The sequence below is a fragment of the Capricornis sumatraensis genome, chromosome 1 (assembly GCF_032405125.1).
Source record: "Capricornis sumatraensis isolate serow.1 chromosome 1, serow.2, whole genome shotgun sequence".
NCBI lineage: Eukaryota > Metazoa > Chordata > Mammalia > Artiodactyla > Bovidae > Capricornis > Capricornis sumatraensis.
This window is the reverse complement of record NC_091069.1, coordinates 241,335,104-241,357,993: the sequence shown is the minus strand read 5'-3', so window position 1 is coordinate 241,357,993 and position 22,890 is coordinate 241,335,104. Positions and strand designations below refer to the sequence as shown.

The following is a 22,890-nucleotide window of genomic DNA, read 5'->3' as shown; positions in this document are numbered from 1 at the left end:
AAAGGAAACACTCCACCATGAACAAGAACAAGCAGACACAGAATGTGGGAGGATTAGCATTCTAAAAATCTGTGCTAATAAAACAATCAGAAAGGGATTATAGAAAGAAATACACTTAAAATAACTGAGGAAACTAAAATGAAAATATAAATCATAAGGGATTATCAAGAAACCATGAAAACAGGGCAGGTAATTTGGAAAACTATTTGAAAGTTATACTAGAGAATGTACTTCAGGAAAAACGAAGTTAAATCCATAAGGGCGGGTGAAGTGCGAGAAGCAATGGTGAGCAAAGAAACCAGAAAGCTTGTGGGTAAATAGAAATAAGTACTGAATTATTCATAAACAATAACTATAGTAATAATGGCCACTGGGAGGGAGTTAAAGACAGGAAAACTAAAATCTTAGTCAACAATAACATGGAAGACGGCAGAGGATGGTGGGCATCCAAACATTACAGGACCCTTATTTTGTTCTGTTGGAGAATAGAGATATTCATCAGCTGTTTTTGTTGTTGTTCAGTTGCTAAGTCATGTCCGACTCTTTGCGACCCCATGGACTGTAGCCCATCAGGTTCCTCTGTCCACGGGATTTTCCAGGCAAGAATACTGGAGTGGGTTGTCATTTCCTTCTCCAGGAGATCTTCTTGACCCAGGGATCAAACTCATGTCTCCTGCCTTGGCAGGCAGATTCTTTACCACTGAGCCACCTGGAAAGCTCATTCATCAGCTGTAGAGTTTGCTAAATCATAGTTCATTGTTAAAATGTAAGGGTAACAGTGATGCACTCAATATGCCAGCAAATTTGGAAAACTCAGCAGTGGCCATAGGGCTGGAAAAGGTCAGTTTTCATTTCAATACCAAAGAAAGGCAATGCCAAAGAATGCTCAAACTACTGCTCAACTGCACTCATCTTACACGCTAGTAAAGTAATACTCAAAATTCTCCAAGCCAGGCTTCAGCAATACGTGAACCGTGAACTTCCAGATGTTCAAGCTGGTTTTAGAAAAGGCAGAGGAACCAGGGATCAAATTGTCATCATCTGCTGGATCATCGAAAAAGCAAGAGAGTTCCAGAAAAATATCTATTTCTGCTTTATTGACTATGCCAAAGCCTTTGACTGTGTGGATCACAATAAACTATGGAAAATTCTGAAAGAGATGGGGATATTAGACCACCTGACCTGCCTCTTGAGAAACCTATATGCAGGTCAGGAAGCAACAGTGAGAACTGGACATGGAACAACAGATTAGTTCCAAATAGGAAAAGGAGTACGTCAAGGGTGTATATTGTCACCCTGCTTATTTAACTTATATGCAGAGTACATCATGAGAAACGCTGGGCTGGAGGAAGCACAAGCTGGAATCAAGACTGCTGGGAGAAATATCAATAGGCTCAGATATGCAGATGACACCACCCTTATGGCAGAAAGGGAAGAGGAACTAAAAAGCCTCTTGATAAGTGAAAGAGGAGAGTGAAAAAGTTGGCTTAAAGCTCAACATTCAGAAAACTAAGATCATGGCATCAGGTCCCATCACTTCATGGCAAATAAGATGCAGAAACAGTGCAAACAATGTCAGACTTTATTTTGGGGGGCTCCAAAATCACTGCAGATGGTGATTGCAGCCAGGAAATTAAAAGACGCTTACTCCTTGGAAAGAAAGTTATGACCAACCTAGATAGCATATTCAAAAGCAGAGACATTACTTTGCCAACAAAGGTCTGTCTAGTCAAGGCTATGGTTTTTCCAGTAGTCATGTATGGATGTGAAAGTTGGACTGTGAAGAAGGCTGAGTGCTGAAGAATTGATGCTTTTGAACTGTGGTGTTGGAGAAGACTCTTGAGAGTCCCTTGGACTGCAAGGAGATCCAACCTGTCCATTCTAAAGGAGATCAGTCCTGGGTGTTCTTTGGAAGGACTGATGCTAAAGCTGAAACTCCAATACTTTGGCCACCTCATGCGAAGAGTTGACGCATTGGAAAAGACCCTGATGCTGGGATGGATTGGGGGCAGGAGGAAAAGGGGACAACAGAGGATGAGATGGCTGGATGGCATCACCGACTCAATGGACGTGAGTTTGGGTGAACTCCGGGAGTTGGTAATGGACAGGGAGGCTTGGCGTGCTGCAATTCATGGGGTCACAAAGAGTCGGACATGACTGAGCAACTGAACTGAACTGAATTGAACAGCAATGCATACTGCGTTCATAGACTGGCAGACTCAATGTCAACTATCCCCAAAGTGACCTACGAATTTAATACAAGTCTAATCAAACTTCCAGAAGGTTTTTTTTTTAAACATATAGGCAAGCCACTTATAAAATTTACATGGAATGACAAATGAATAAGAACAGATGAAGCAATTCTGAAAAAGAAGAATAGTGTTGGGGGAATCACACTACCCAACTTTCAGAGTTATTTGTAAAACTACAGTAATCAAGAGCGTGGCAGTGACAAAGGAACAGACACACAGACTAGTGGAAGAGAAGACAAAGTCTGGAAATGGACCCTTACAAATATGTCCAACTGAGGGCTTCCCTGGTGGCTCAGTGGTAAAGAATCTGCGTGCCAGCGCAGGAGACGAGAGTCTGAACCCTAGTCCAGGAAGATCCCGCACGCCATGGAACAACTAAGCCGACGCGCCACAACTATTACACCTGCGCTCTAGAGCTTGGAAGCCACGGCTGCTGAGCCTCCATGCCACAGCTGCTGAAGCCTGCACACCCCAAAGCCCATGCTCTGCAACAAGAAAAGCTACCGCAATGAGAAGCCTGCACACCACAACTAGAGAGTGCCCCTGCCGCTCACTGCAACTAGAGAAAGCCCATGCAACAAGGAAGACCTGGCTCAGCGAAAAATAAATTAAAAATGTGTCACTTATTTTATTAAAAAAAAAAGTCCAACTGATTTTTTATAATGATGCAAAAAAATAATGGAATAAAGAGAGTCTTTTTGACAAACGATGCTTAAAGGACTTAACATCCATATGCAAAAAGACAAAAAAGAATCTTATAAAAAACTAACTCAAAATGTAAATGTGAAACTATGAAACTTATAAAAACACATGGTAGAAGTTTTTCCTGACTGGAATGTAGCAAAAAATGCTTAAATGTGCACCAGAGGCACAGGAGGATTGAGGGGGTGTCTCACCAAGTTGGCAGCGGGGCTTCTGGATACCTGAACTCTGCCGTCCTATCCCACCAAAAAGTTTCCTTGGCTTCTCTCCCCAGAGTGTATCTGACAGTCAAAACATACAGAATTAGGCACCCTCATCCCCTTGGAGCAGTAATGGGAGGCCACTTACCCATGATGGTCTTGGTGTATTGGTAAGGCTCTGAGAGGAAGTGTGGGAGGGTGAGGACAAAGGCCCCCAAAGCTAGCAGAAGACCCCCAATGCCAATGAGCCTTGGACGGTGCACCCGGCTGCCAAAGTAGCTGACGAAGATGATGAGGATGGCGTTGCTAATCTGCAGAGAGAGCAGAGGAGCCAAGTGAGACCACAGGCTATGTCCTCACCCAGCCATAGTGGACCTGACCATCAAAAGAGAGAGGCAAGACGCTGCCTGCTGTGACCTAAGGGCTCAAGCAGAGCTGTGGTGCCAACTCTGCCCAAAGATTCTTACAGGGGGCCAAGCATGCAGTTTCAGCTTTCCCCTGTTGTCAGAAACCCTTCCCAGCCTCAGCCTTCTAGGCCAGACAAAGGAAGTATCTAGAAACTATGGGAAGTTCAACCATCTTAGGGCCAAACCTTTTGGGGCCAAATTCAAGAAAGCCTCCTATTCTGGCTGGCTCCTAGAAACGTGCATTTTCTCTAAGTGAAGTCCCTATAGACTCTGATTTCATAGTCAGAATAACCACCAAGCAACATGCACTATCTCATTTCAGCATGCAGCAAGACATTTTGCAGGTGGCACAATTGGGACTCAGTATATTAAGTAACTTGCTGTGCCCATGAGGTCAGGAGGTGGCTCAAACCAGGACAACCTGAGTTTAAAGTGCCCTGTATTAAGAGTGCTGGTCTACTGCCCCTTGCAGAAGTGGGTTTCTGCCTCAGAAGCTCTGCTCCTAATCAGCCCTGGCTCTCCCTGGTTTGGTTTCCACTTCTGTGAATGAGGGATGAGGATTCAGTCAGTTCAGTTCAGTCGCTCAGTCGTGTCTGACTCTTTGCGACCCCATGAATTGCAGCACGCCAGGCCTGCCTGTCCATCACCAACTCCTGGAGTTCACTCAGACTCACGTCCATCGAGTCGGTGATGCCATCCAGCCATCTCATCCTCTGTCGTTCCCTTCTCCTCCTGCCCCCAATCCCTCCCAGCATCAGAGTCTTTTCCAATGAGTCAACTCTTCACATGAGGTGGCCAAAGTATTGGAGCTTCAGCTTTAGCATCATTCCTTCCAAAGAAATCCCAGGGCTGATCTCCTTCAGAATGGACTGGTTGGATCTCCTTGCAGTCCAAGGGACTCTCAGGAGTCTTCTCCAACACCACAGTTCAAAAGCATCAATTCTTTGGCACTCAACCTTCTTCACAGTCCAACTCTCACATCCATACATGACCACAGGAAAAACCATAGCCTTGACTAGACGGACCTTAGTCGACAAAGTAATGTCTCTGCTTTTGAACATGCTATCTAGGTTGGTCATAACTTTTCCTCCAAGGAGTAAGCGTCTTTTAATTTCATGGCTGCAGTCACCATCTGCAGTGATTTTGGAGCTCCCAAAAATGAAGTCTGACACTGTTTCTGTTTCCCCATTTTATGTCCCATGAAGTGATGGGACCTGATGCCATGATCTTCGTTTTCTGAATGTTGAGCTTTAAGTCAACTCTTTCACTCTCCTCTTTCACTTTCATCAAGAGGCTTTTTAGTTCCTCTTCCCTTTCTGCCATAAGGGTGGTGTCATCTGCATATCTGAGGTTATTGATATTTCTCCCGGCAATCTTGATTCCAGCTTGTGCCTCTTCCAGCCCAGCATTTCTCATGATGTACTCTGCATATAAGTTAAATAAGCAGGGTGACAATATATAGCCTTGAAGTACTCCTTTTCCTATTTGGAAACAGTCTGTTGTTCCATGTCCAGTTCTAACTCTTGCTTCCTGACCTGCATACAGATTTCTCAAGAGGCAGGTCAGGTGGTCTGGTATTCCCATCTCTTGAAGAATTTTCCACAGTTTACTGTGATCCACACAGTCAAAGGTTTTGGCATAGTCAATAAAGCAGAAATAGACGTTTTTCTGGAACTCTCTTGCTTTTTCCATCATCCAGCAGATGTTGGCAATTTGATCTCTGGTTCCTCTGCCTTTTCTAAAACCAGCTTGAACATCAGGGACTTCACGGTTCATGTATTGCTGAAGCCTGGCTTGGAGAATTTTGAGCATTACTAGCGTGTGAGATGAGTGCAATTGTGCAGTAGTTTGAGCATTCTTTGGCATTGCCTTTCTTTGGAATTGGAATGAAAACTGACCTTTTCCAGTCCTGTGGCCACTGCTGAGTTTTCCAAATTTGCTGGCATATTGAGTGCAGCACTTTGACAACATCATCTTTCAGGATTTGAAATAGCTCAACTGGAATTCCATCACCTCCACTAGCTTTGTTTGTAGTGATGCTTTCTAAGGCCCACTTGACCTCACATTCCAAGATGTCTGGCTCTAGATTAGTGATCACATCATCATGATTATCTGGGTCATGAAGATCTTTTTTGTACAGTTCTTCCGTGTATTCTTGCCACCTCTTCTTAATATCTTCTGCTTCTGTTAGGTCCATACCATCTCTGTCCTTTATCGAGCCCATCTTTGCATGAAATGATGAGGGATGAGGATTAAAGCACCCCAAGTCCCTTCCCAACTGGAAACACCAGTAACTCAAGCTCCTGGTGCCCCCTGGAAGGCCTGCTCTCTGAGCCCCACCAAAGAGGGGAATCAAAGGCCCCAGCTTGGGGAGCAGGCTCTTCAATGGTAAAAGAGGGGCTGGCAGATCTTCTGACCTTGACTCCAAGATGGTCATCTACCCCAGGAAGTAAGTTCACCCAAGCCAGAGGAGCCCTGGATGTTAGCACGCATAGCCCCTGCCCTGTCCAAGCCACAGTCTCCTTCCAGCTATTAAAGCAGGTTCCCCTGTCTCAGGAAATAGGGGCCAGAAGCTTGGTATGTGGCCCTTCTCATGATCATCAGTGACCTCCTCATTGCCAAGCCCACTGGCTAATCCTCTTCTCACTTGATCTCTCAGCACCTTTTGATTCAGTTGACCACTGCTCTCTTCCTAAAACCCTCCTTTCACTGAGTTTCCATGACACCACCGTCTCCTAGTTTGCTGCCCCTGGCTGCCCCTTCTCAGTCTCCTTGGCTGGTTCCTTCTTGCCTCCCTGATCTCTCAGCTCTCAGAGCTCAGGCTCTGCACCTCAGCTCTCGTCTTGGGAGCTCAGCCAGTCCACGGCTTTCCTTGTTCTGCACGTGCTTCTAATCCCCTCATGGGGGGTTAGAAGCACATCTCTATAAGTAAATGTCATACTTATCTTTAGAATGATATGTGAGCAGAGATTTTTTTTTTCTGTTCATTCCTGTCTCCCCAGCACCTAGAATGGTGTTTGACACACCGTTGGTGCTCATGAAATGTTTGTTGAATAAATGAATGGATGAAGGAGTAAACGGTAGGCTTTTTCAAGAAGAGGAAGGATTACCCAGGAGACCCCTCCTGTGTGGCCAAGAAAAAGAATGGTTTATGACACACAGAGCAAGGGAATATGAAGGTGGGTGAGGGTGCCTAGCCTGACTGAGAAGTTGCGCCAGTTCCTGGCCAGGTGTGGTTCTAGGACATTCTGTAACCAGTACCTGGAAACAAAGCTTTGTTATGCTTCTTAGATTTTATTCCCTTCTTGTTTCCCTATCATTTTTCAGGAAGTAATTGTAAATGTCAGACCATATCAGCTAAGCCAACTGAGGCTGACTTGCAAGGTTTTGGAGAGGAATGGGGGAGCGCCCCAAAGGGAGGCTCAGGAAGGACTTGGGGGCGCCCAGCCCCAAGCACTGGGAGCAAACTGGGCTGGGTTATTGGAGGGAACTGGGCCCCTATGGCTCTTATGCCTGGCTTAAGCCCTTGGTTCCCAATCTCTCCTTCAGCAGTGGAGCTCCTTTGAAAAAAATTATTCTCCTTAATAGCAGCAGCAGCTATTCTAGCTGAGGAGAGGAGGGGCTCTGCAGCCCAGGCCACATCCCCTCAGCCCTGACCTGGCCCCAAACAGCTCTGTGGACTTCGTGTCAGAGCATTTGTAACGCATCCCTGCCCATTAATGTCTCAAAACAAAGGGACCCAGGGCAAACCACAGCGGGCATTAAGGGCTACTGTAGGTGAAGCTGGTGCTTCACTGGCAGATGCTGACATCTTCCCTGCCAGCCAAGCCCCTCCTCCTCTGCCGGCCTGATCCGACCAACCCTGTCTCCTCTTCCCCTCACTGCTGGGCCCCACTGGCTTGGAGACTGGCCTGCAGCGTGCAGGCTCCCATCTCTGGCTGGCTGCACACTCCAGGTGATCAGATGGGTTTGCCTTCCCCTCCACCAGGCCTGTTCTTTCTCACACCCTTCATGCTTCTGACAGGCAGCTGCCTTTTGGTCTGTGGTGCCTCCAATCCCCTTGTGGCTCAGCTGGAAAAGAATCTGCCTGCAATGTGGGAGACCTGGGTTCAATCCCTGGGTTGGGAAGATCCCCTGGAGAAGGGAAAGGCTACCCGCTCCAGTGTTCTGGCCTGGAGAATTCCATGGACTGGGCAGTCCATGATGTTGCAAAGAGTCGGACACAGCTCAGCAACTTTCGCTTCACTTAGCCTTCAGTCCTGGCTCAAGCAGCTACCAAATCCTGTCTTTCCTTCCTTTGCAGGATCACCAGGAGCCTCTTCTCCCCCAGCTGCTCAAGCCAGGCTTAGTGAAGGCCTCCTAGCCATCTGACTTCAGGATGCACCGTCCTCTACCTCAGGTGTCTCCCAGACTCCTCTCCAGAGGGCTCATCTTCATTGACTATACACCCAGCCCTGACTCTGTTCAAGAAGCCAGGCCAGTTCCTTACTGCCCACCCTAAAAGCTGGGAGCCTCGAGCTTGACCATGAAGCTCCCTCTTATTTGGCTGCTCTCTGCTTTCCCAGTAAGACCCCTACTTTCCTAGTCTGTTTTTAAATGCTGGGGTCAGAATCAATAGGATTGGGACCTCCCTGGTGGTCCAGTGGCTAAGACTCCATATACTCCCAATGCAGGGGGCCCAGGTTTGATCACTGATCAGGGAACTAGAATCCGCATGCCACAACTAAAGATCCCTCATGCGGCAATGAAGATCAAAGATTCCACATGCCACAACCAAGATAGGGTGCAGCCAAATAAATAAATAATAAAATTTTCAAAAATTTTTTAAAAAAGAATCAATGGGATTGTACTCCACACATTCACCCATTCACTTCCCTTCAACACACACAGATACACATCCAGACACACACAGATACACAAATACACACAGACAGACACACAAATATACACACAGATCACAGACACACGCAGTCATACACACAGACACACACACAGACTCACTCACACAGAGGTAGAAACAGATATACACCCAGAGAGATGCACATTTTCTTACAAAGCACACACACAGGATTGTTAGGTTCGAGGAATTAACTTTCTTATATTTGCCTTGGACTATGCCCATAGGGATGGAGAAGGCAATGGCACCCGACTCCAGTACTCTTGCCTGGAAAATCCCATGGATGGAGGAGCCTGGTAGGCTGCAGTCCATGGGGTCGCGAAGAGTCGGACACGACTGAGCGACTTCACTTTCACTTTTCACTTTCATGCACTGGAGAAGGAAATGGCAACCCACTCTAGTGTTCTTGCCTGGAGAATCCCAGGGACGGGGGAGCCTGGTGGGCTGTGGTCTACGGGGTTGCACAGAGTCGGACATGACTGAAGCGACTTAGCAGCAGCAGCAGCAGCATGCCCATAGGGATGTCTAAAACCTGATTGTTGAAAAACTCATCTGAGTTTGGGAAAGAGAAATCAGATATCCAGAAAACAGTGAAAATATCACGTGGGCCTGGGAGTTCAGAGGAGGGTCTGAGGCCCATGAGGCCAGCAGGCATGACTGATGGGTCCTAGGGCTGCACGTGTGCAAGGGTGTGCCCATCACAGTGGAGGAAGTCCATGGAGGCGGAGCGCGTGTCAAGAGAGGCAGCAGTAGAAATTCCAGCAGTGTGTCCGGGGACTAGCTTTTGGGCAGAGCAGGGCTGGTGGACAAAGAGCAGGGCGGGGGTTGTAGAAGAGGGGCTTTGTGGTGGTGGCGTCAGACAGACCTGGGCTCTGATCTGGTGTGGCCACCAGGATCAGGTAGGCTTTCTGCCTAAAAGACATGACTGCTGTGAAAACAGTCCTCCTGCGAGGACTGCAGGGGGATCTGCCCTGGCGTGGTGGGGCGGGTTCCTGAGGGGCACTCCTGTGTGGGCCTGAGGGGACACAGGACTGAAGGGTAAAGGGGCCTTTCCAGCGGGGAGCTGGCTGGGGGATGAGCTGGCTGGAAGGTGGTGGTTGGGGGCCGCTGGGAGACCTCCCGCCTTCTTTTCCTCTCACCTCAGAAGCTGCCCATGAGAGGCCCTGCATTGGCCTGAATTTAAATCAACAGAAGATCTAACTGCACCTGGGCTCCTGTGAGGGGGAGGCTATGGCCTCCACCCCAGAACAGTAGGCCTCGTGGAAAGAAAAGACAGGAAGTCATAGACCTGTGACCTTGTCTGGGAGTCAAGGCCACCGAGTTGGCCTCCGGGAGCTGCTCCCCTACCTGCGTGCCTGTGGCTCGTCTTCCTTTGGATGGGGATGGACGGAGGGCACATAAACTGGTAGGTGGTCACAGAACTCAACCAGAGGCACGGAGTTTGAAGTCAGCAGGCCTGCACACCTCGGGCAAGCTGCTGACCTTGTTGAACCCCAGTGCCCTCACCTGTTGGAGGAAGTGCAGCACCCGCTCACAGGGGAGTGGTGAGGAGGTCAGGAAACTCCGGAGGCTCTCAGCTCAGTGCCTGGTGCCAGAGGAAGTGTATCTGGCTGTCTCCATCCCCCATGAGCCCCCTGCCCTGATCTGCTCCTCCAGAGCCCCCTCCTGGATCCTGTGAGCACGGTGATGCTCGGGTGGGTTCCAATGGACTAGAGCATCTTGCTTACCTCATTCAAGCTGGAGATGAAACCTGAGGAAGAACTGGAGAGGCCAAATCGCTTCTCGATGGTGGTGAGGCTGCTCTTGAAGTAGGCACTATACAGGAGCTGGCAGAGCTGCAGGAGGCCATGGCACAGCACGAACACCTGGGAGGAGACTGGGCAGTGAGGTTGCTGGACAGGGAGCCCTGCTGCCCACTTCTGCCCTCCACTCTGGGGCACAGAGGCCCAGCAGCCTGGCCCGTTCCCTCCCTTGTTCATTGGGAACACGTTCCCCATCAGGTGGTCCCAGGGTGAAATGCCATCATCCTCAGACCCGTTTCACCCCGACCTTGGTCAAGGCATGGCAGCCATTCCCATCATTTCAGCCATTCTTGTCACATGGCAGAAAAACCGCAGGGTTGGAGAAGCATCCTTAAAGGTCTGACTCATCAGATTGTTCTCTGATAGCTCTGCCCTCCCTCCTGGGTCCCATGAAGGTTGAGGGTCCCCTTCCCAGCCCATTCATGTCACAAACAAGCAGGGGTGTCACACTGCTCCACACCTCTTGATCGGGCCTCCATTCCCCCTCCCCATCAACACCCATCCCCCTAGACTCCCTTCTCACACCCCAGTGAGGCTGCAGGATGGGCTCTCACCCAGGCCGTTTCAGTGAACACACCGGCCCAGCTTGTTACCACCTCTTCTTATACGAGGTGTTTGTGCCGATGCTGGCTCCTCCTCTGGATGAAGATAAAGGCCTGGGAAAGGCATCCCACCCTGTCCCGTAGGCCTTGTCCTGTGGGTGTGAGTAAACGTGACGAGCAAATCTGCTTTCCGTGGTTGACCGGGACAGATACACAGCGGCACGGGTGGAGAGGGGTCGTGGCATCTGGAGTTGGCTGCACGCTCAGTGCTCCTGGGCTCTTGGCTGTTGGGCTGAGAGCAGGCTTGGAGCCCCAAACCCCCTGGAAGTGCCCCTTCTGAGGACAGCACTTCTCCTTCAGGGAAGGGCGGGGTGCCAGTCTGTCTCCTAGTCTGCCAAAGCTCTTCCCTCACTGGAAGGGCTGGCATCTCAGGAAAGCAACAGGGATCCACCCTCATTTCTATTTCCTTGTTAAGCCAAGCCAGCCGTCCACAGGGGCCCCACTCTAGGCTTTGGGGTCAGAACTGACGTCTTCCAACCTGCCAGTGTAAAGCCTCTGGAAGCCCAGGGTGCAGCCCAAGCTGCCTGCCCATACATCCAAATCAAGGTGGCCAACACACACAAAAGCAGACACTTGTCCAAGCACTGCCACTCCCCTCCTGAGCCTGCCTTCTTTTCAACCCATCTCAGAAGCTGCCTGTGAGGGCCTCTGTGTCAGCCTGCATTTCACTAAGTCAAGGGAAGATCTAACTGCCTCTGGGCTCCCGGGAAGGGGAGGCTGTGGCCTCCACCCCAGAACAGTGGGCCTGGTGGAATTTACACTGTCCCTCAGTGATGCAAATCAAAGTTAGAGGGAAGAAGGATGGGCTGAAAGGTCAGAAGCCAGGATCAGCTAGGAGACGCTGTAAACCAGGGAGAGAGAGCAGAAGCAGTGTTGGTGGCTCAGCTGGTAAAGAATCTGCCTGCAATGCGGAAGAACTGGGTTCAGTCCCTGCGTTAGGAAGATCCCCTGGAGGAGGGCATGGCAACCCACTCCAGTATTCTTGCCTAGCGAACACCCATGGACAGAGGAGCTTGGTGGGCTACAGTCCATGGGGTCGCAGAGTCAGACCTGACTGAGGGACTAAGCTCACACAGTCTCTACTTGGTTCCCTAGCAGTTTGAGGAGCGAAAGGTGAGGATGGTGGGGAAAAACATCTGTCTCAGATCTTTTCCTGAAAGATATGTCTTTGATCTTTCCAGTAAATACAAAAATCCCTGCAGACATGACGTGGAAGACTCCACCTAGAGCTAGGGGGCGCCTTTCTCACCTCACACCCCAGCAGAGCCTACTGCACTGCCAGCTTTCAGCCACTGCAGCCCTGTCAGGTTGGGGTCCCTTACTGGCGCCCCAGCAGAAGTGCTGGTGTGTATATGAGACCCCAGGTTCCAGTGGACTCAGCAGATGAAGAGGAATGAGATCTGTGGCTTCAGGGGAAGGAAAGATGAGCAGAAGATGCCGGGTAAAGAGACTGAAGTGGATAGAAGGTTTCAGTGGATTTCTGTGTAGAGCTGCTCAAGGTCACAGCCATCTGCCTCATGGGTGGCAGGAGGAAGCCTGTTCACTCGCCACCCCTGCCTCCCCAGGGAGGCTCAGCTCTGCTTCTTCTCGTGTACTGGAATTCTCAACATTTTGTGATAAAGGTAGTCTAGAAAATGATCCAGTCTCTCTTACAAATGGTGAAACAGAAGTCCAGAGAGGGAGAGAGGGGGTGGATCCTAGCGCCTCAGAGCTGGGGAGACCAAGGGCTCACGAGGGCAGGAACCTGCCATGGCCATTCCACTGTGTGAGAAGCAGGCCCCAAACTGGGCATGCCAGGCACCTGGGGAGCCCAGCGCCTGCTAAGCCCACAGCATCTGCTACGTCCAGGATACAGGCAATTTAGTCTTGGACGCCTTACCAGCTTATCTTCTCCTGATCACCCCCGAAGGTTAATGCCCCCCAACCTGCCCTACTCAAATTGTCTGTAGTCACCATCCCTGGACACGGTGCCCTTTCTGCACACGTGCACTGGAAACCCCGTTTGTGGTGCCCACATCTCAGACTATGCTCCAGAATGTCCCCCAGGGTTTTTACACTCAAGGGCATCACACGTTGTGCTGGACATGTCATTACGGACATTCTCAGACCCCTCCCCTAGACTAATCGCTTCCTAAATAGGGCCCAGTGTCCTCCCCCCACAAATCCCTCCAGTTTTTCCTTCATTCCTGATCATGTTCGCTCAGTGCCCTAAGCCAGAAACCGGAAATCCTCCTGGATGCATGGTCCTCACCTCTGACATTTGGTGCCACTGTGATTTCATCTGGCGCCTCTTGCATTTGACCTGCCTTCACCTCCAGATTATGTCTGGCTTCAGGCCCTCCCTCTCTTATCTCCGGCAGCTTCCTTCAACAGCCTCTCACAGATCTCCTGTCTGCCGCCTTCCAGTCTTCCATCTCATCACTCCAGGAAGAGCTTTATCAAACATCAATGTGAGCCAGTTACACCCAGATTAATACCTCTCACTGGCTCCCCACTTTTCACAAGATGAAAACCAATGCCTTTTGGAGTGTCATCCCCGACGCTACAGGTCCTGGACTCTGCCTGCCTCTTTTCCATAGTCTTCTAGGTGGATCGTGTTTTACAAAGACGGCTACACCAATGTCTCCTGTCCCACATACACCCCTTACAATGTGACATGACATTCATCCATCAAGAAGTGGGATCTGCATTCTCTTCCTTTCATTATGGGTCAGTCTTACCTATTTGCTTCTAAAAAAGAGAAGGAAGCAGAAGTGATGCTCTGTGACCTCTGTGGCTAAGTCTTGAAAGTTAATAGTCAATCCCCCAGCTCTTTCATGGGAACTTAGACCCCAGACATCACATTGTAAGGAAGCCCCTCTTCCCTACTCGTGGGGGATCCACATGGTGATGTTCCAGCTGATAAATCCAGTTAAAGTTTCAGCCTGTAGCCAGCTTAGGATTCCAGCCTTCAATGAAAGGTGAGCTATGCCCACCAAGCCTTCCACAGACGGCGGATCCATGCGCAATCTAAATGTTGCCATTGTTTTAAGCACGAAGTTTAAGGCTGCTTTGTTATGTAGAACTGGAGCTAGAACCTCTTGTCTTTGAAACTTCATCAAGGTCACACACTATCCCACAGCGCACACTCACTGTCTGTGTCTTTGCTCAGTCTTCACGAAATCATCTTTCCCATCTCTGTCTGGATAACCCTTCAGTGGTTCCCTTGCCCAGCACAGGGCTCAGCTATGTGTCCAATTCAAAGTAGCTTCCTAAAGTCCTGGCACCTGATGCTGACTTCTGCGCAGAGGCCTCCGGATGGCTTGGCACGTGACTGGCATTCAGGGTGGCATCCAGCAGAGGGCTGAGGGGTGTCAGAGCAGCCTGGGAGGGACAGAGGGCTGGGCCAATGTCCAAGGCAGTGGGGAGGCAGGGAGTGGCAGCTTAGAGGTTAAGTTGATAAGGCTCTTGTCCTTGATTTGAGGTGGAAGAAAAGGGGCAGAGTTTCCAGCCTGAAGGCCAGGAAGGGGTCAAGGCTGTGTGTCAGATGGAGGCCCAGGAGGAAGAGTCCAGATGGAGAGAGAGGACAGGAGTTCAGGTTTGGAACACCCAAGTTACTGCATATAAAGTTCAAAAATACCAGTCTCCCTCTAACCAAATCAGTAATGAATCAACAGGAGTGATTGATCTCTACTCGAGCAGCTGGTTGGTGGCTCAGATGGTAAAGAATCTGCCTGCAATGCAGAAGAACTGGGTTCAGTCCCTGGGTTAGGAAGATCCCCTGGAAGAGGGCATGGCAACCCACTCCAGTATTCTTGCCTGGCAAACCCCCATGGACAGAGGAGCCTGGTGGGCTACAGTCCATGGGGTCTCAGAGTCAGACCTGACTGAGGGACTAAGCTCACACAGTCTCTACTTGGTTCCCTAGCAGTCTGAGGAGCGAAAGGTGAGGATGGTGGGGAAAAAAATCTGTCTCGGATCTTTTCCTGAAAGATGTCTTTGATCTTTCCAGTAAATACAAAAATCCCTGCAGACACGATCTGGAAGACTCCAGCTAGAGCTAGGGGGCGCCTTTCTCACCTCACACCCCAGCAGAGCCTACTGCACTGCCAGCTTTCAGCCACTGCAGCCCTGTCAGGTTGGGGTCCCTTACTGGCGCCCCAGCAGAAGTGCTGGTGTGTATATGAGACCCCAGGTTCCAGTGGACTCAGCAGATGAAGAGGAATGAGATCTGTGGCTTCAGGGGAAGGAAAGATGGGCAGAAGATGCTGGGTAAAGAGGTAGCAGTGGAGAGAAGATTCCAGTAGATTTCTCTCCAGAGCTGCTCAAGGTCACAGCCATCTGGTTTCACTACTGAGCTTACATGGACAGGACTCAGGCTACTGGAAGTTATCAAGTACCTGTTCCATGGCCAGTGTGACATGGAGCAGCAAACACTTGACCCCATGCAGGGCAGATGGAAATCCATCCCTTGTGAGACTGTGGAGCTTATGAGCATAAGGAGATGGACTGGTGGGAGAAGGAAAGGTTTGCTTATTGGGTTGCAACCCATCCTCCCCACCATTTAGACAACACGGTGTTGTGGGATTTGATAGTTGGGGTTTGGAACTCAAACAAGCCGAAGCTCCCATCCTGACTCTGTAATGAATGGTGTGACCTCTGACTGTGTATTTGACCCTCTGATAGCAGTTTCCCCACTAGCAAACAGGAGCTTTGACAATACCTGTTCCCGCTGCCTTGGTAGGCTTGCATAAAAGGGTCTGTGTTTAAAGCCCTAGAGACCTGCTTGACCCACAGCATGTGCTCCACATTCTGGAGAGATAGCTAATAAGCCCAGGCTCCCACCTCTCCTCCTCCTGCCCAAATAATTGAAACTCTCTGTTGCTTTCCCATCTCCTGTGGCATGAAAACTCTAGGACAGAATTTCCCACAGTGTGTTAGGCAGGTCATCACTTGTTTGAGATGCTCCGAGTTGAAAGAATTCCCAGGAGAAAAAAGTTTGGAAAACTTTGCATGCTACCATCCTTCTTTGTGAATATTTACAGTTCGTATTAGAATATTAAAGTCTCTAAGAAAACCTTCAGTAAAGACTGGCTTTTAGCTTTGTTTTACCCAACTTTCTCCATGGCTTCTTTAGCCATATGACCCCCTGTATATAAATGAAATGTCTATAGACTCTAGCATTCTGAAGAATATGGTTTATGGAAGGATTCCATGTCCCTTTTAAAAGTAGCTTATGGTAGAATCTGGGTCTTGAGATTTCTTCACAAAAGGAAAAGAAAATAAAGATATATTACATGGCTGTATTATCTTTTTAAAAATATCCCACCAGCATTTTCTGTCTCCTCACTCAACTTTTTTCCTTTTCATAGCAGTTATTGCTTCCTAGGAGAGTGAAAAAGCTGGTTTAAAACTCAACATTCAAAAACTAAGATCATGCCATCTAGCCCCATAGCAAATAGATGGGGAAACAATAGAAACAGTGACAGGCTTTATTTTCTTGGGCTCCTAAATCAATGCAGAGGGTGACTGCAGCCATGAAATTGAAAGACACTTGCTCCTTGGAAGAAAAGCTATGATAAACCTTGACAGCCTATTAAAAAGCAGAGACATTACTTTGCCAACAAAAATCTGTCTAGTCAAAGCTATGGTTTTTCCAGTAGCCATGTATAAATGTGAGTTGGACCATAAAGAAGGCTGAGTGCCGAAGAATTGATGCTTTTGAACTTTGGTGTTGGAGAAGACTCTTGAGAGTCCCTTGGACTGCAAGGAGATCCAACCAATCAATCCTAAAGGAAATCAACCCTGAATGTTCATTGGAAGGACTGATGCTGAAGCTGAAGTTCCAATACTTCTGGCCACCTGATGTGAAGAACCGGCTCATTAGAAAAGACCCTGATGCTGGAAAATATTGAAAGCAGGAAAAAAAGGGAACAATAGAGGATGGAACAATAGAGGAACAATAGAGATGGTTGGATGGCATCACTGACTCAATGGACATGAGTTTGAGCAAGCTCCGGGAGTTGATGATGGACAGGTAACCCTGGTGTGCTGCAGTCCATGAGGTCACAAAGTGTCAGACATGTCTGAGCAACTGAAGTGAACTGAATTGCTTCCTAAAATTACATCACACATTTATCACTTATGGTCACCACCCCCACCAAAATCCAGACTTCACAGAGGAAAAATGATGTGTGTTTTTTAAGATGCCATGTCCTCTTGTCTGGAACAATGCCTAGTCCTTAATTGGGGCTCATTCATTGTCAAGTGAATGAATAGGTCTTTAAATAGTCTAACTGATGAACTCTCTTCCAGAACATATGTCCATCAGAGGAGCCATTTGGGAAGCTGCAGGTTTGTTCCAAGGGTCTGTCCTCAATCATTATAAATTTCCCCTTCAGCATTGCTTTTTTTTGTTTGTTTTTTTGTTTTTATCATTTGTTGTTTTTATTAATAGAATTAAAATTTTATTTCGGTTTCCATAAAGAATTCTATACAAAAATGAATGGGCTTCAACTGCCAGCACTTATGTTAGTTTCCACAGTCATAATTCTTCTGTTTATCACAATGTTCCCAATCCAAGCCACATGGCTGAATCAAGCAGTTTACAAAAAAAAAAAAAAAAATAGTATTTTCACTATGTGTAGTAAGCAAAGAAAAATTTTAATCAGCCTACAAGCAACTCATCAATCATTTAAAATCAGTGCACTTTATTATATGTAAAGTGAAATGAAGTGTTAGTTGCTCAGTCGTGTGTGACTCTCTGTGTCCTCATGGATTGTAGCCCACCAGGTTCCTCTGTCCATGGAATTCTCCAGGCAGTAATACTGGAGTGGGTTGCCATTCCCTTCTCCAGGGGATCTTCCCAACCCAGGGATCAAACCCAGGTCTCCTGCACTGCAGGCAGATTCTTCACCATCTGAGCCACCAAGGAAGCCATATAATACATAAACTATACCTCAATAAAGTTGATTTAAGGAAAATTTGACTTCAAAATGATTTGCAACCACCAAGGTATTCAAAATAATCTTCTGAGGCTTTGAAGGGAATTCCACAAACAGTTTTTTTTTTTTTTAACCATGAGCGTTGGCGGTGTCATTGGAATAAATCTGTTAAAGAGTTCACTTTAAAACCATCAAAATCCAAGTAGATATTTAAGTGTGTGTGTTAATGTAAACATCTAGCTTTTCGTGTGTGTGTGTGTGTGTGTGTGTGTGTTAAAACTATACAAGGCTTCAGGCACATCTTGTAGAAGGAAGTGCGAAGGGAAAGTTAATGCGAGGGAACAACATTCTTGCAGGGTGTGGTGGACGGGAAGCTCTAAAACATCTAACTGTTCACGTTCACAGCTCTATTCTTTTTCCAATCTTAACAAACATGGAGAGGAAATTCAGACAGGAAGGAAGCAGAGAGATTGGAGTGGTCATGAAGATCTTTCTTCTAATAGAGATGACTCTTTTCACCACCTTTGCCAAAGAGCTAAGAATGGCTGAAAGATGCTGAGACACCAAGTGAAGGTTCAGAGTGGAACCCCAGGCCCCAGCCAAACTTCAGAGCTCTATGTAAGTAAATAATCAGACTATAAGGGTAAACCATTAGGACAAAGAGTGAAACCCTTATGCTGAGGATGAACAAGAAAGGGCCAAAGTCCAGCCCAGCCATAGTTTCTTCTGCTATGCAGGTTCATGGCCTTCTTTTCTGAACTAAACAGAGAACTATGATCTGAAGCACCTAATTAGAATTATAGGGACGCTAGAAGAATCTCTGAAATGTGGCCCTCACAGGATTACTACCCATCTAATCACTGACTCTGCTGTCAACCAACTCTGATTTTGTCCACACGCATCCCGATGAAGGCAAAACTCTAGAAAATTCAGCCGATGCCTTAGGCTCACCAGGATGTGATGTCTCTGAGATGGTTTAACACACTTATGGGAACCAGGAGTGGGAAGAAAGCCATTCAGGAGCAGGAGGTGGGGCGGGACTGGGACACTGGCTGTGACCTCCCAGTTTAGATCAATGTTCCCATCCTTAAACAGCAGGTGTCAGTAGTCTAAATGGAGCTATCTGGAAGGAAGGAAAGAAGGAAGGAGGAAGAGTAAAGAGTCAAGAAGAGCTCAGGGAAACCTTAATCTTGCCCTGCCCAGCAGAGCAGCAGTTCTAAGTGAGAGAGGAGTCTCAGAGGTGCCACTTGCTTTCGGCCCTCCAACCTGTGTGGGTCAAGATCTGGCCCCAGAATCCCTGTTGTTCCTCCTCACCAGGCTGAAGTGGACTGGGGCAGGGAGGCAGGAAGAGCCGGAGGCTCGCACGTCTCTTGGGCAGCACCAGAGCTGCCCAGCCACGGTGACAACCCAGCTGGGTGTGTGCCACACTGCCATTCAGAAGCCCCTTTTCATGGTCAGCTGGGATCCCTCCTACTTAACCACAAATCCACTTCCATTTATGTTCACTTTTTTCTTTTATTTTGAATTCAATGTATCACATGCACATGTGTTTTTAAAAAGTTGTCATATGGAAGGACTAAGAATGACAAGGTCAGCCCTCTGCTCAACTGTAGCCTACCTCAAGTACTACAGTCCAGGGACATACTCTTTTTAGTGTTTCTGTCGATTACATCCACATATCTCAACATAATATTCTTGTTTGGCAATTTCTTGATGTATCACTTTTGACTGTGTGCCACGATAGAAGAGGATTTAGCTCACTTATTCAGGTCCCCTCTCTCTCCCTCTTCTCCCCAACTTTTAATAATTCTACCAGTATACGTATCCTCATTGGATCACTTCACTTTGTGGCAAGCAAGCTTGGAGCCAGCAGTGGGGCTTACCCCCTGGGTGCCCACCCACACCAGCTGACGGTCCCTCAAGGCATGGAGAGAAGCCCAAGGTAAAGGGCCGAGCTGTATTAACCCCCCAGGTCCAGCTCCACTTGTCTGTCACCTCTGCCTTCTTCCATCCCCACGCACTCTGAACCTGCAGCTCTCCATGACTGTGCCAAGTTCCAAGCCCAGGGGCTCCCCTACCGTCAGCCCCACACATGCACTTCAGAGTCCACTCTCCTCCACTTTGCCTCATCTATCGACACTTTCCAACCACCCTCCATCTTGCTGAAATTTTTTGGATATTTCATCCACTCATAATTTCTGTACTTTTCTTTTTTCTGTTATTAGTTTTCATATTTTTTTAATTCATTGCTCTTACCCTAACGAGGGTATTAGAGGTGAAGGGAGACAAACACATGCTGAGCCTGCCATCTTGAATTATGAACCGAATCCACCTCCTGATGCTAAATCCAATTAAAAAATTAATAATTCTGTCCCCACTTTTTCAAAGGAAAAAAAAAAAAAAAGGTGTATGTACTTGTCAGGGGCCTAAGTAGTCGAGCGAAGAAGTGTACCCAGGCTCTTCTCCACAACCTTCCCTCCCTCACCCCCTAGGACACTCATGCATCCTGACACCTCATTCAGTTGACTAGGATTTTCCAAAGTGGTCAGTCTATCTCCAACAGAAGTCACATGGCTGGAGAGTGGTGCTGGCTTAGGGTGTCTCTCCATCTCCACTTAAATATTTCTATTTTTTTTAGTGTCTTTACTCTCATAGCCCATTCTCAGTCTTGGTTGGAAGTTCACCCAATGGGTAAGATCTGGGAGGTGAGACTCCAGGCTCAAGAGGTCCTAATGCAACAGGGACAAAGAAGGAAACTCCGAAAAGGTGATTTCCGGCTGTTTCCCAATGACCTCAAAGAGGCAGCATCTGAAAGGAAAGGAGGTCTGTGTGTTGGCTCCTCTGAGCTTGAGGGGAGAGGGGAATCTTGCCCCTGTCCTGCCAAGAGAGGAAGCAAAGCAAAGATGTGTCCTGGAGTGAAGGCCTCCTTCAGCCCCACTGGCCTGCTTACCCTCCTGTACCTTCAGCAGGGTGTGACTTTGGATCCAAACCACGGTTCAGTGGCCCCAAAGGGGAATATGTCTTTTAAGAAGTGATTCAGGAAATCAGGTACATTCCCACGTGGGAAGAAAGCCTGAACAAGATAAAGCTCAGAGATTCAAAACAGCCAGCCCAGGGTCCAAGCGGGTGGTAGTCACAGAAGGTACTTGTAGTAGTGTCTTTCGTATTTTCATAAACTAGACAAAGCGTTTGATTAGACACGGTCCTGGGTGCCCTGGGAAGTATGAAAATCAGACAATCTAAACAGAACAACACAGATTCCCCTCACAGCTTCCTTGTTCCCTAAGAGGGCAGTGGCCCGTCTGGAGAGCTGGGACTCTGATTCTGCCCACTGGGGAGGCCCCTACGTGTCTCTGCCCGGCATCCTCTCGCTAGCTTTTGCTCTCCACACCGTGACCTTACTCTCTGGCACATCATCGGAGGTCTGCGGGAGCGGCTCCATGGAGGACTGGAGCCTCAGTGGAGGCCGGGAGTCCACCAGAAGCCACAGCAAGCCCAGAGGGCCACAGCACTTTAGCGGTTTCCCCCACGGGTCACACTGCTTGGTGGGGGTGGGGGGTGGGCCAAGGACCGCTCCAATCCAGGTCTCCAAGGAATTGGGTCAGACCAGGATTTTCCAGCCAATTTTTAGTTTAGCCCACTCGCTTAGAAAAAAAAATCTCACCTAAAGGCCTCTAGGTAAGAGAAAATTGAACAGGACACTGCAAGCCCCAAGCCACATAATTCTGTAGTTTTTGTTGTTACTGTGACTAGGAGAGGCCTTTGATAAGACTGAGTCCTGAGGGCCCTTGGATGTGTAAAAATCAGCACTATCTGTAAAAAAACATGTGGATTTCCGTGGCAGCGGAAGGGCCACTGCAGTGATACCAGAAATCTTCAAACGCTTTTGGCTGCCGTTGTTTTCCTTTGGCTTTTCCCTGCTGGTAACTGTCTGAAGCTCAGCCCCAGCCATGAGGAAGTCAGATGTCTAGACTCTCCTGGTAGCATTTGTGAAGGAGGATGAAAGAGCAAAGGGTGAGAGATGGCCCAAGGTGACCAGGACATGTGGCGTGGGCTTTAGGAATCGCAGATTTAAAAAAATTCTGGAAGAGATGAAACATGAGCACACAGACCAAATGAATTTATCAGATTAGCTAGAAGCATGGTGCTCAAGGGTTCCCAGAAAAATAAAAACTTTGAAACAAAATGATCATTGACATTTATGTAAGTATGTGTCCAAATTCTTTAGAAATTTCCAAAGTCACTTTTATTTTTTAAGTCAGAAAAGTTTTCCTTCTCGGAAAACAAGTACCATTTGTCTTTTTTTTTTGGAAGTTGGCACAAGAGTGATTTGTTAGGTGAAATAAGGCGCCATTCGGGAAACTTTGACTCCATTTGTGGCAGGAAAACACCACTCATACTGTATTAATATAGAAACTTCACCTATTTTATATTCTTCCTATTCTTTGTAAAACAAGATGGGATGTTAATATTTTCCCTCACCTCCCTGAAGGGTTTGCAGATTAAGCCCTTCCCTTCCTGCTCTCAAGGAAGGGGAAGTGAGTTTTCGGAGAGAAAGTAGGGTGTGGAAGCATGTATTGGAAGACCCCAGGATCCTGGGAAGCTGGCCAGGAAGGAGGGACCCCTCTGCCCCAGAAGGCTGGTTCATGGCCACAGGGAAGCACTGAAGGGCAGTTTCCTCACGTCACCTTGTCTGTGTAATGATTAGTTTGTCTGCTTGTTTTTCAGTCTGTATCTTCTGCATCTGGCTGAGAATCTGGCACATGCTGCTGCTGCTGCTGCTGCTGCTAAGTCGCTTCAGTCGTGTCTGACTCTGTGCGACCCCATAGACGGCAGCCCACCAGGCTCCCCCGTCCCTGGGATTCTCCAGGCAAGAACACTGGAGTGGGTTGCCATTTCCTTCTCCAATGCATGAAAGTGAAAATTGAAAGTGAAGTCGCTCAGTTGTGTCCGACTCTTCGCAACCCCATGGATTGCAGCCGACCAGGCTCCTCCATCCATGGGATTTTCCAGACAAGAGTGCTGGAGTGGGGTGCCATTGCCTTCTCCATCTGGCACATAATAGATGTTTAATAAATACCTGTTGTATACAGTGAATCCTCATA

The 22,890-nt window shown here is 48.1% G+C and overlaps 1 protein-coding gene across 1 annotated transcript in view; it reads right to left on the bottom strand.

The window, feature by feature from the left end:
• SLCO2A1 (solute carrier organic anion transporter family member 2A1) overlaps positions 1 to 22,890 on the bottom strand; it is a 94,156-nt gene that overhangs the window by 37,943 nt on the left and 33,323 nt on the right. The window contains exons 2-3 of the mRNA XM_068970013.1: positions 10,186 to 10,323; positions 3,303 to 3,465 (exon numbers count right to left, since the gene is read on the bottom strand). Coding sequence (XP_068826114.1) covers positions 3,303 to 3,465; positions 10,186 to 10,323 — 301 coding nt within the window. The remainder of the gene's footprint in view (positions 1 to 3,302; positions 3,466 to 10,185; positions 10,324 to 22,890) is intronic.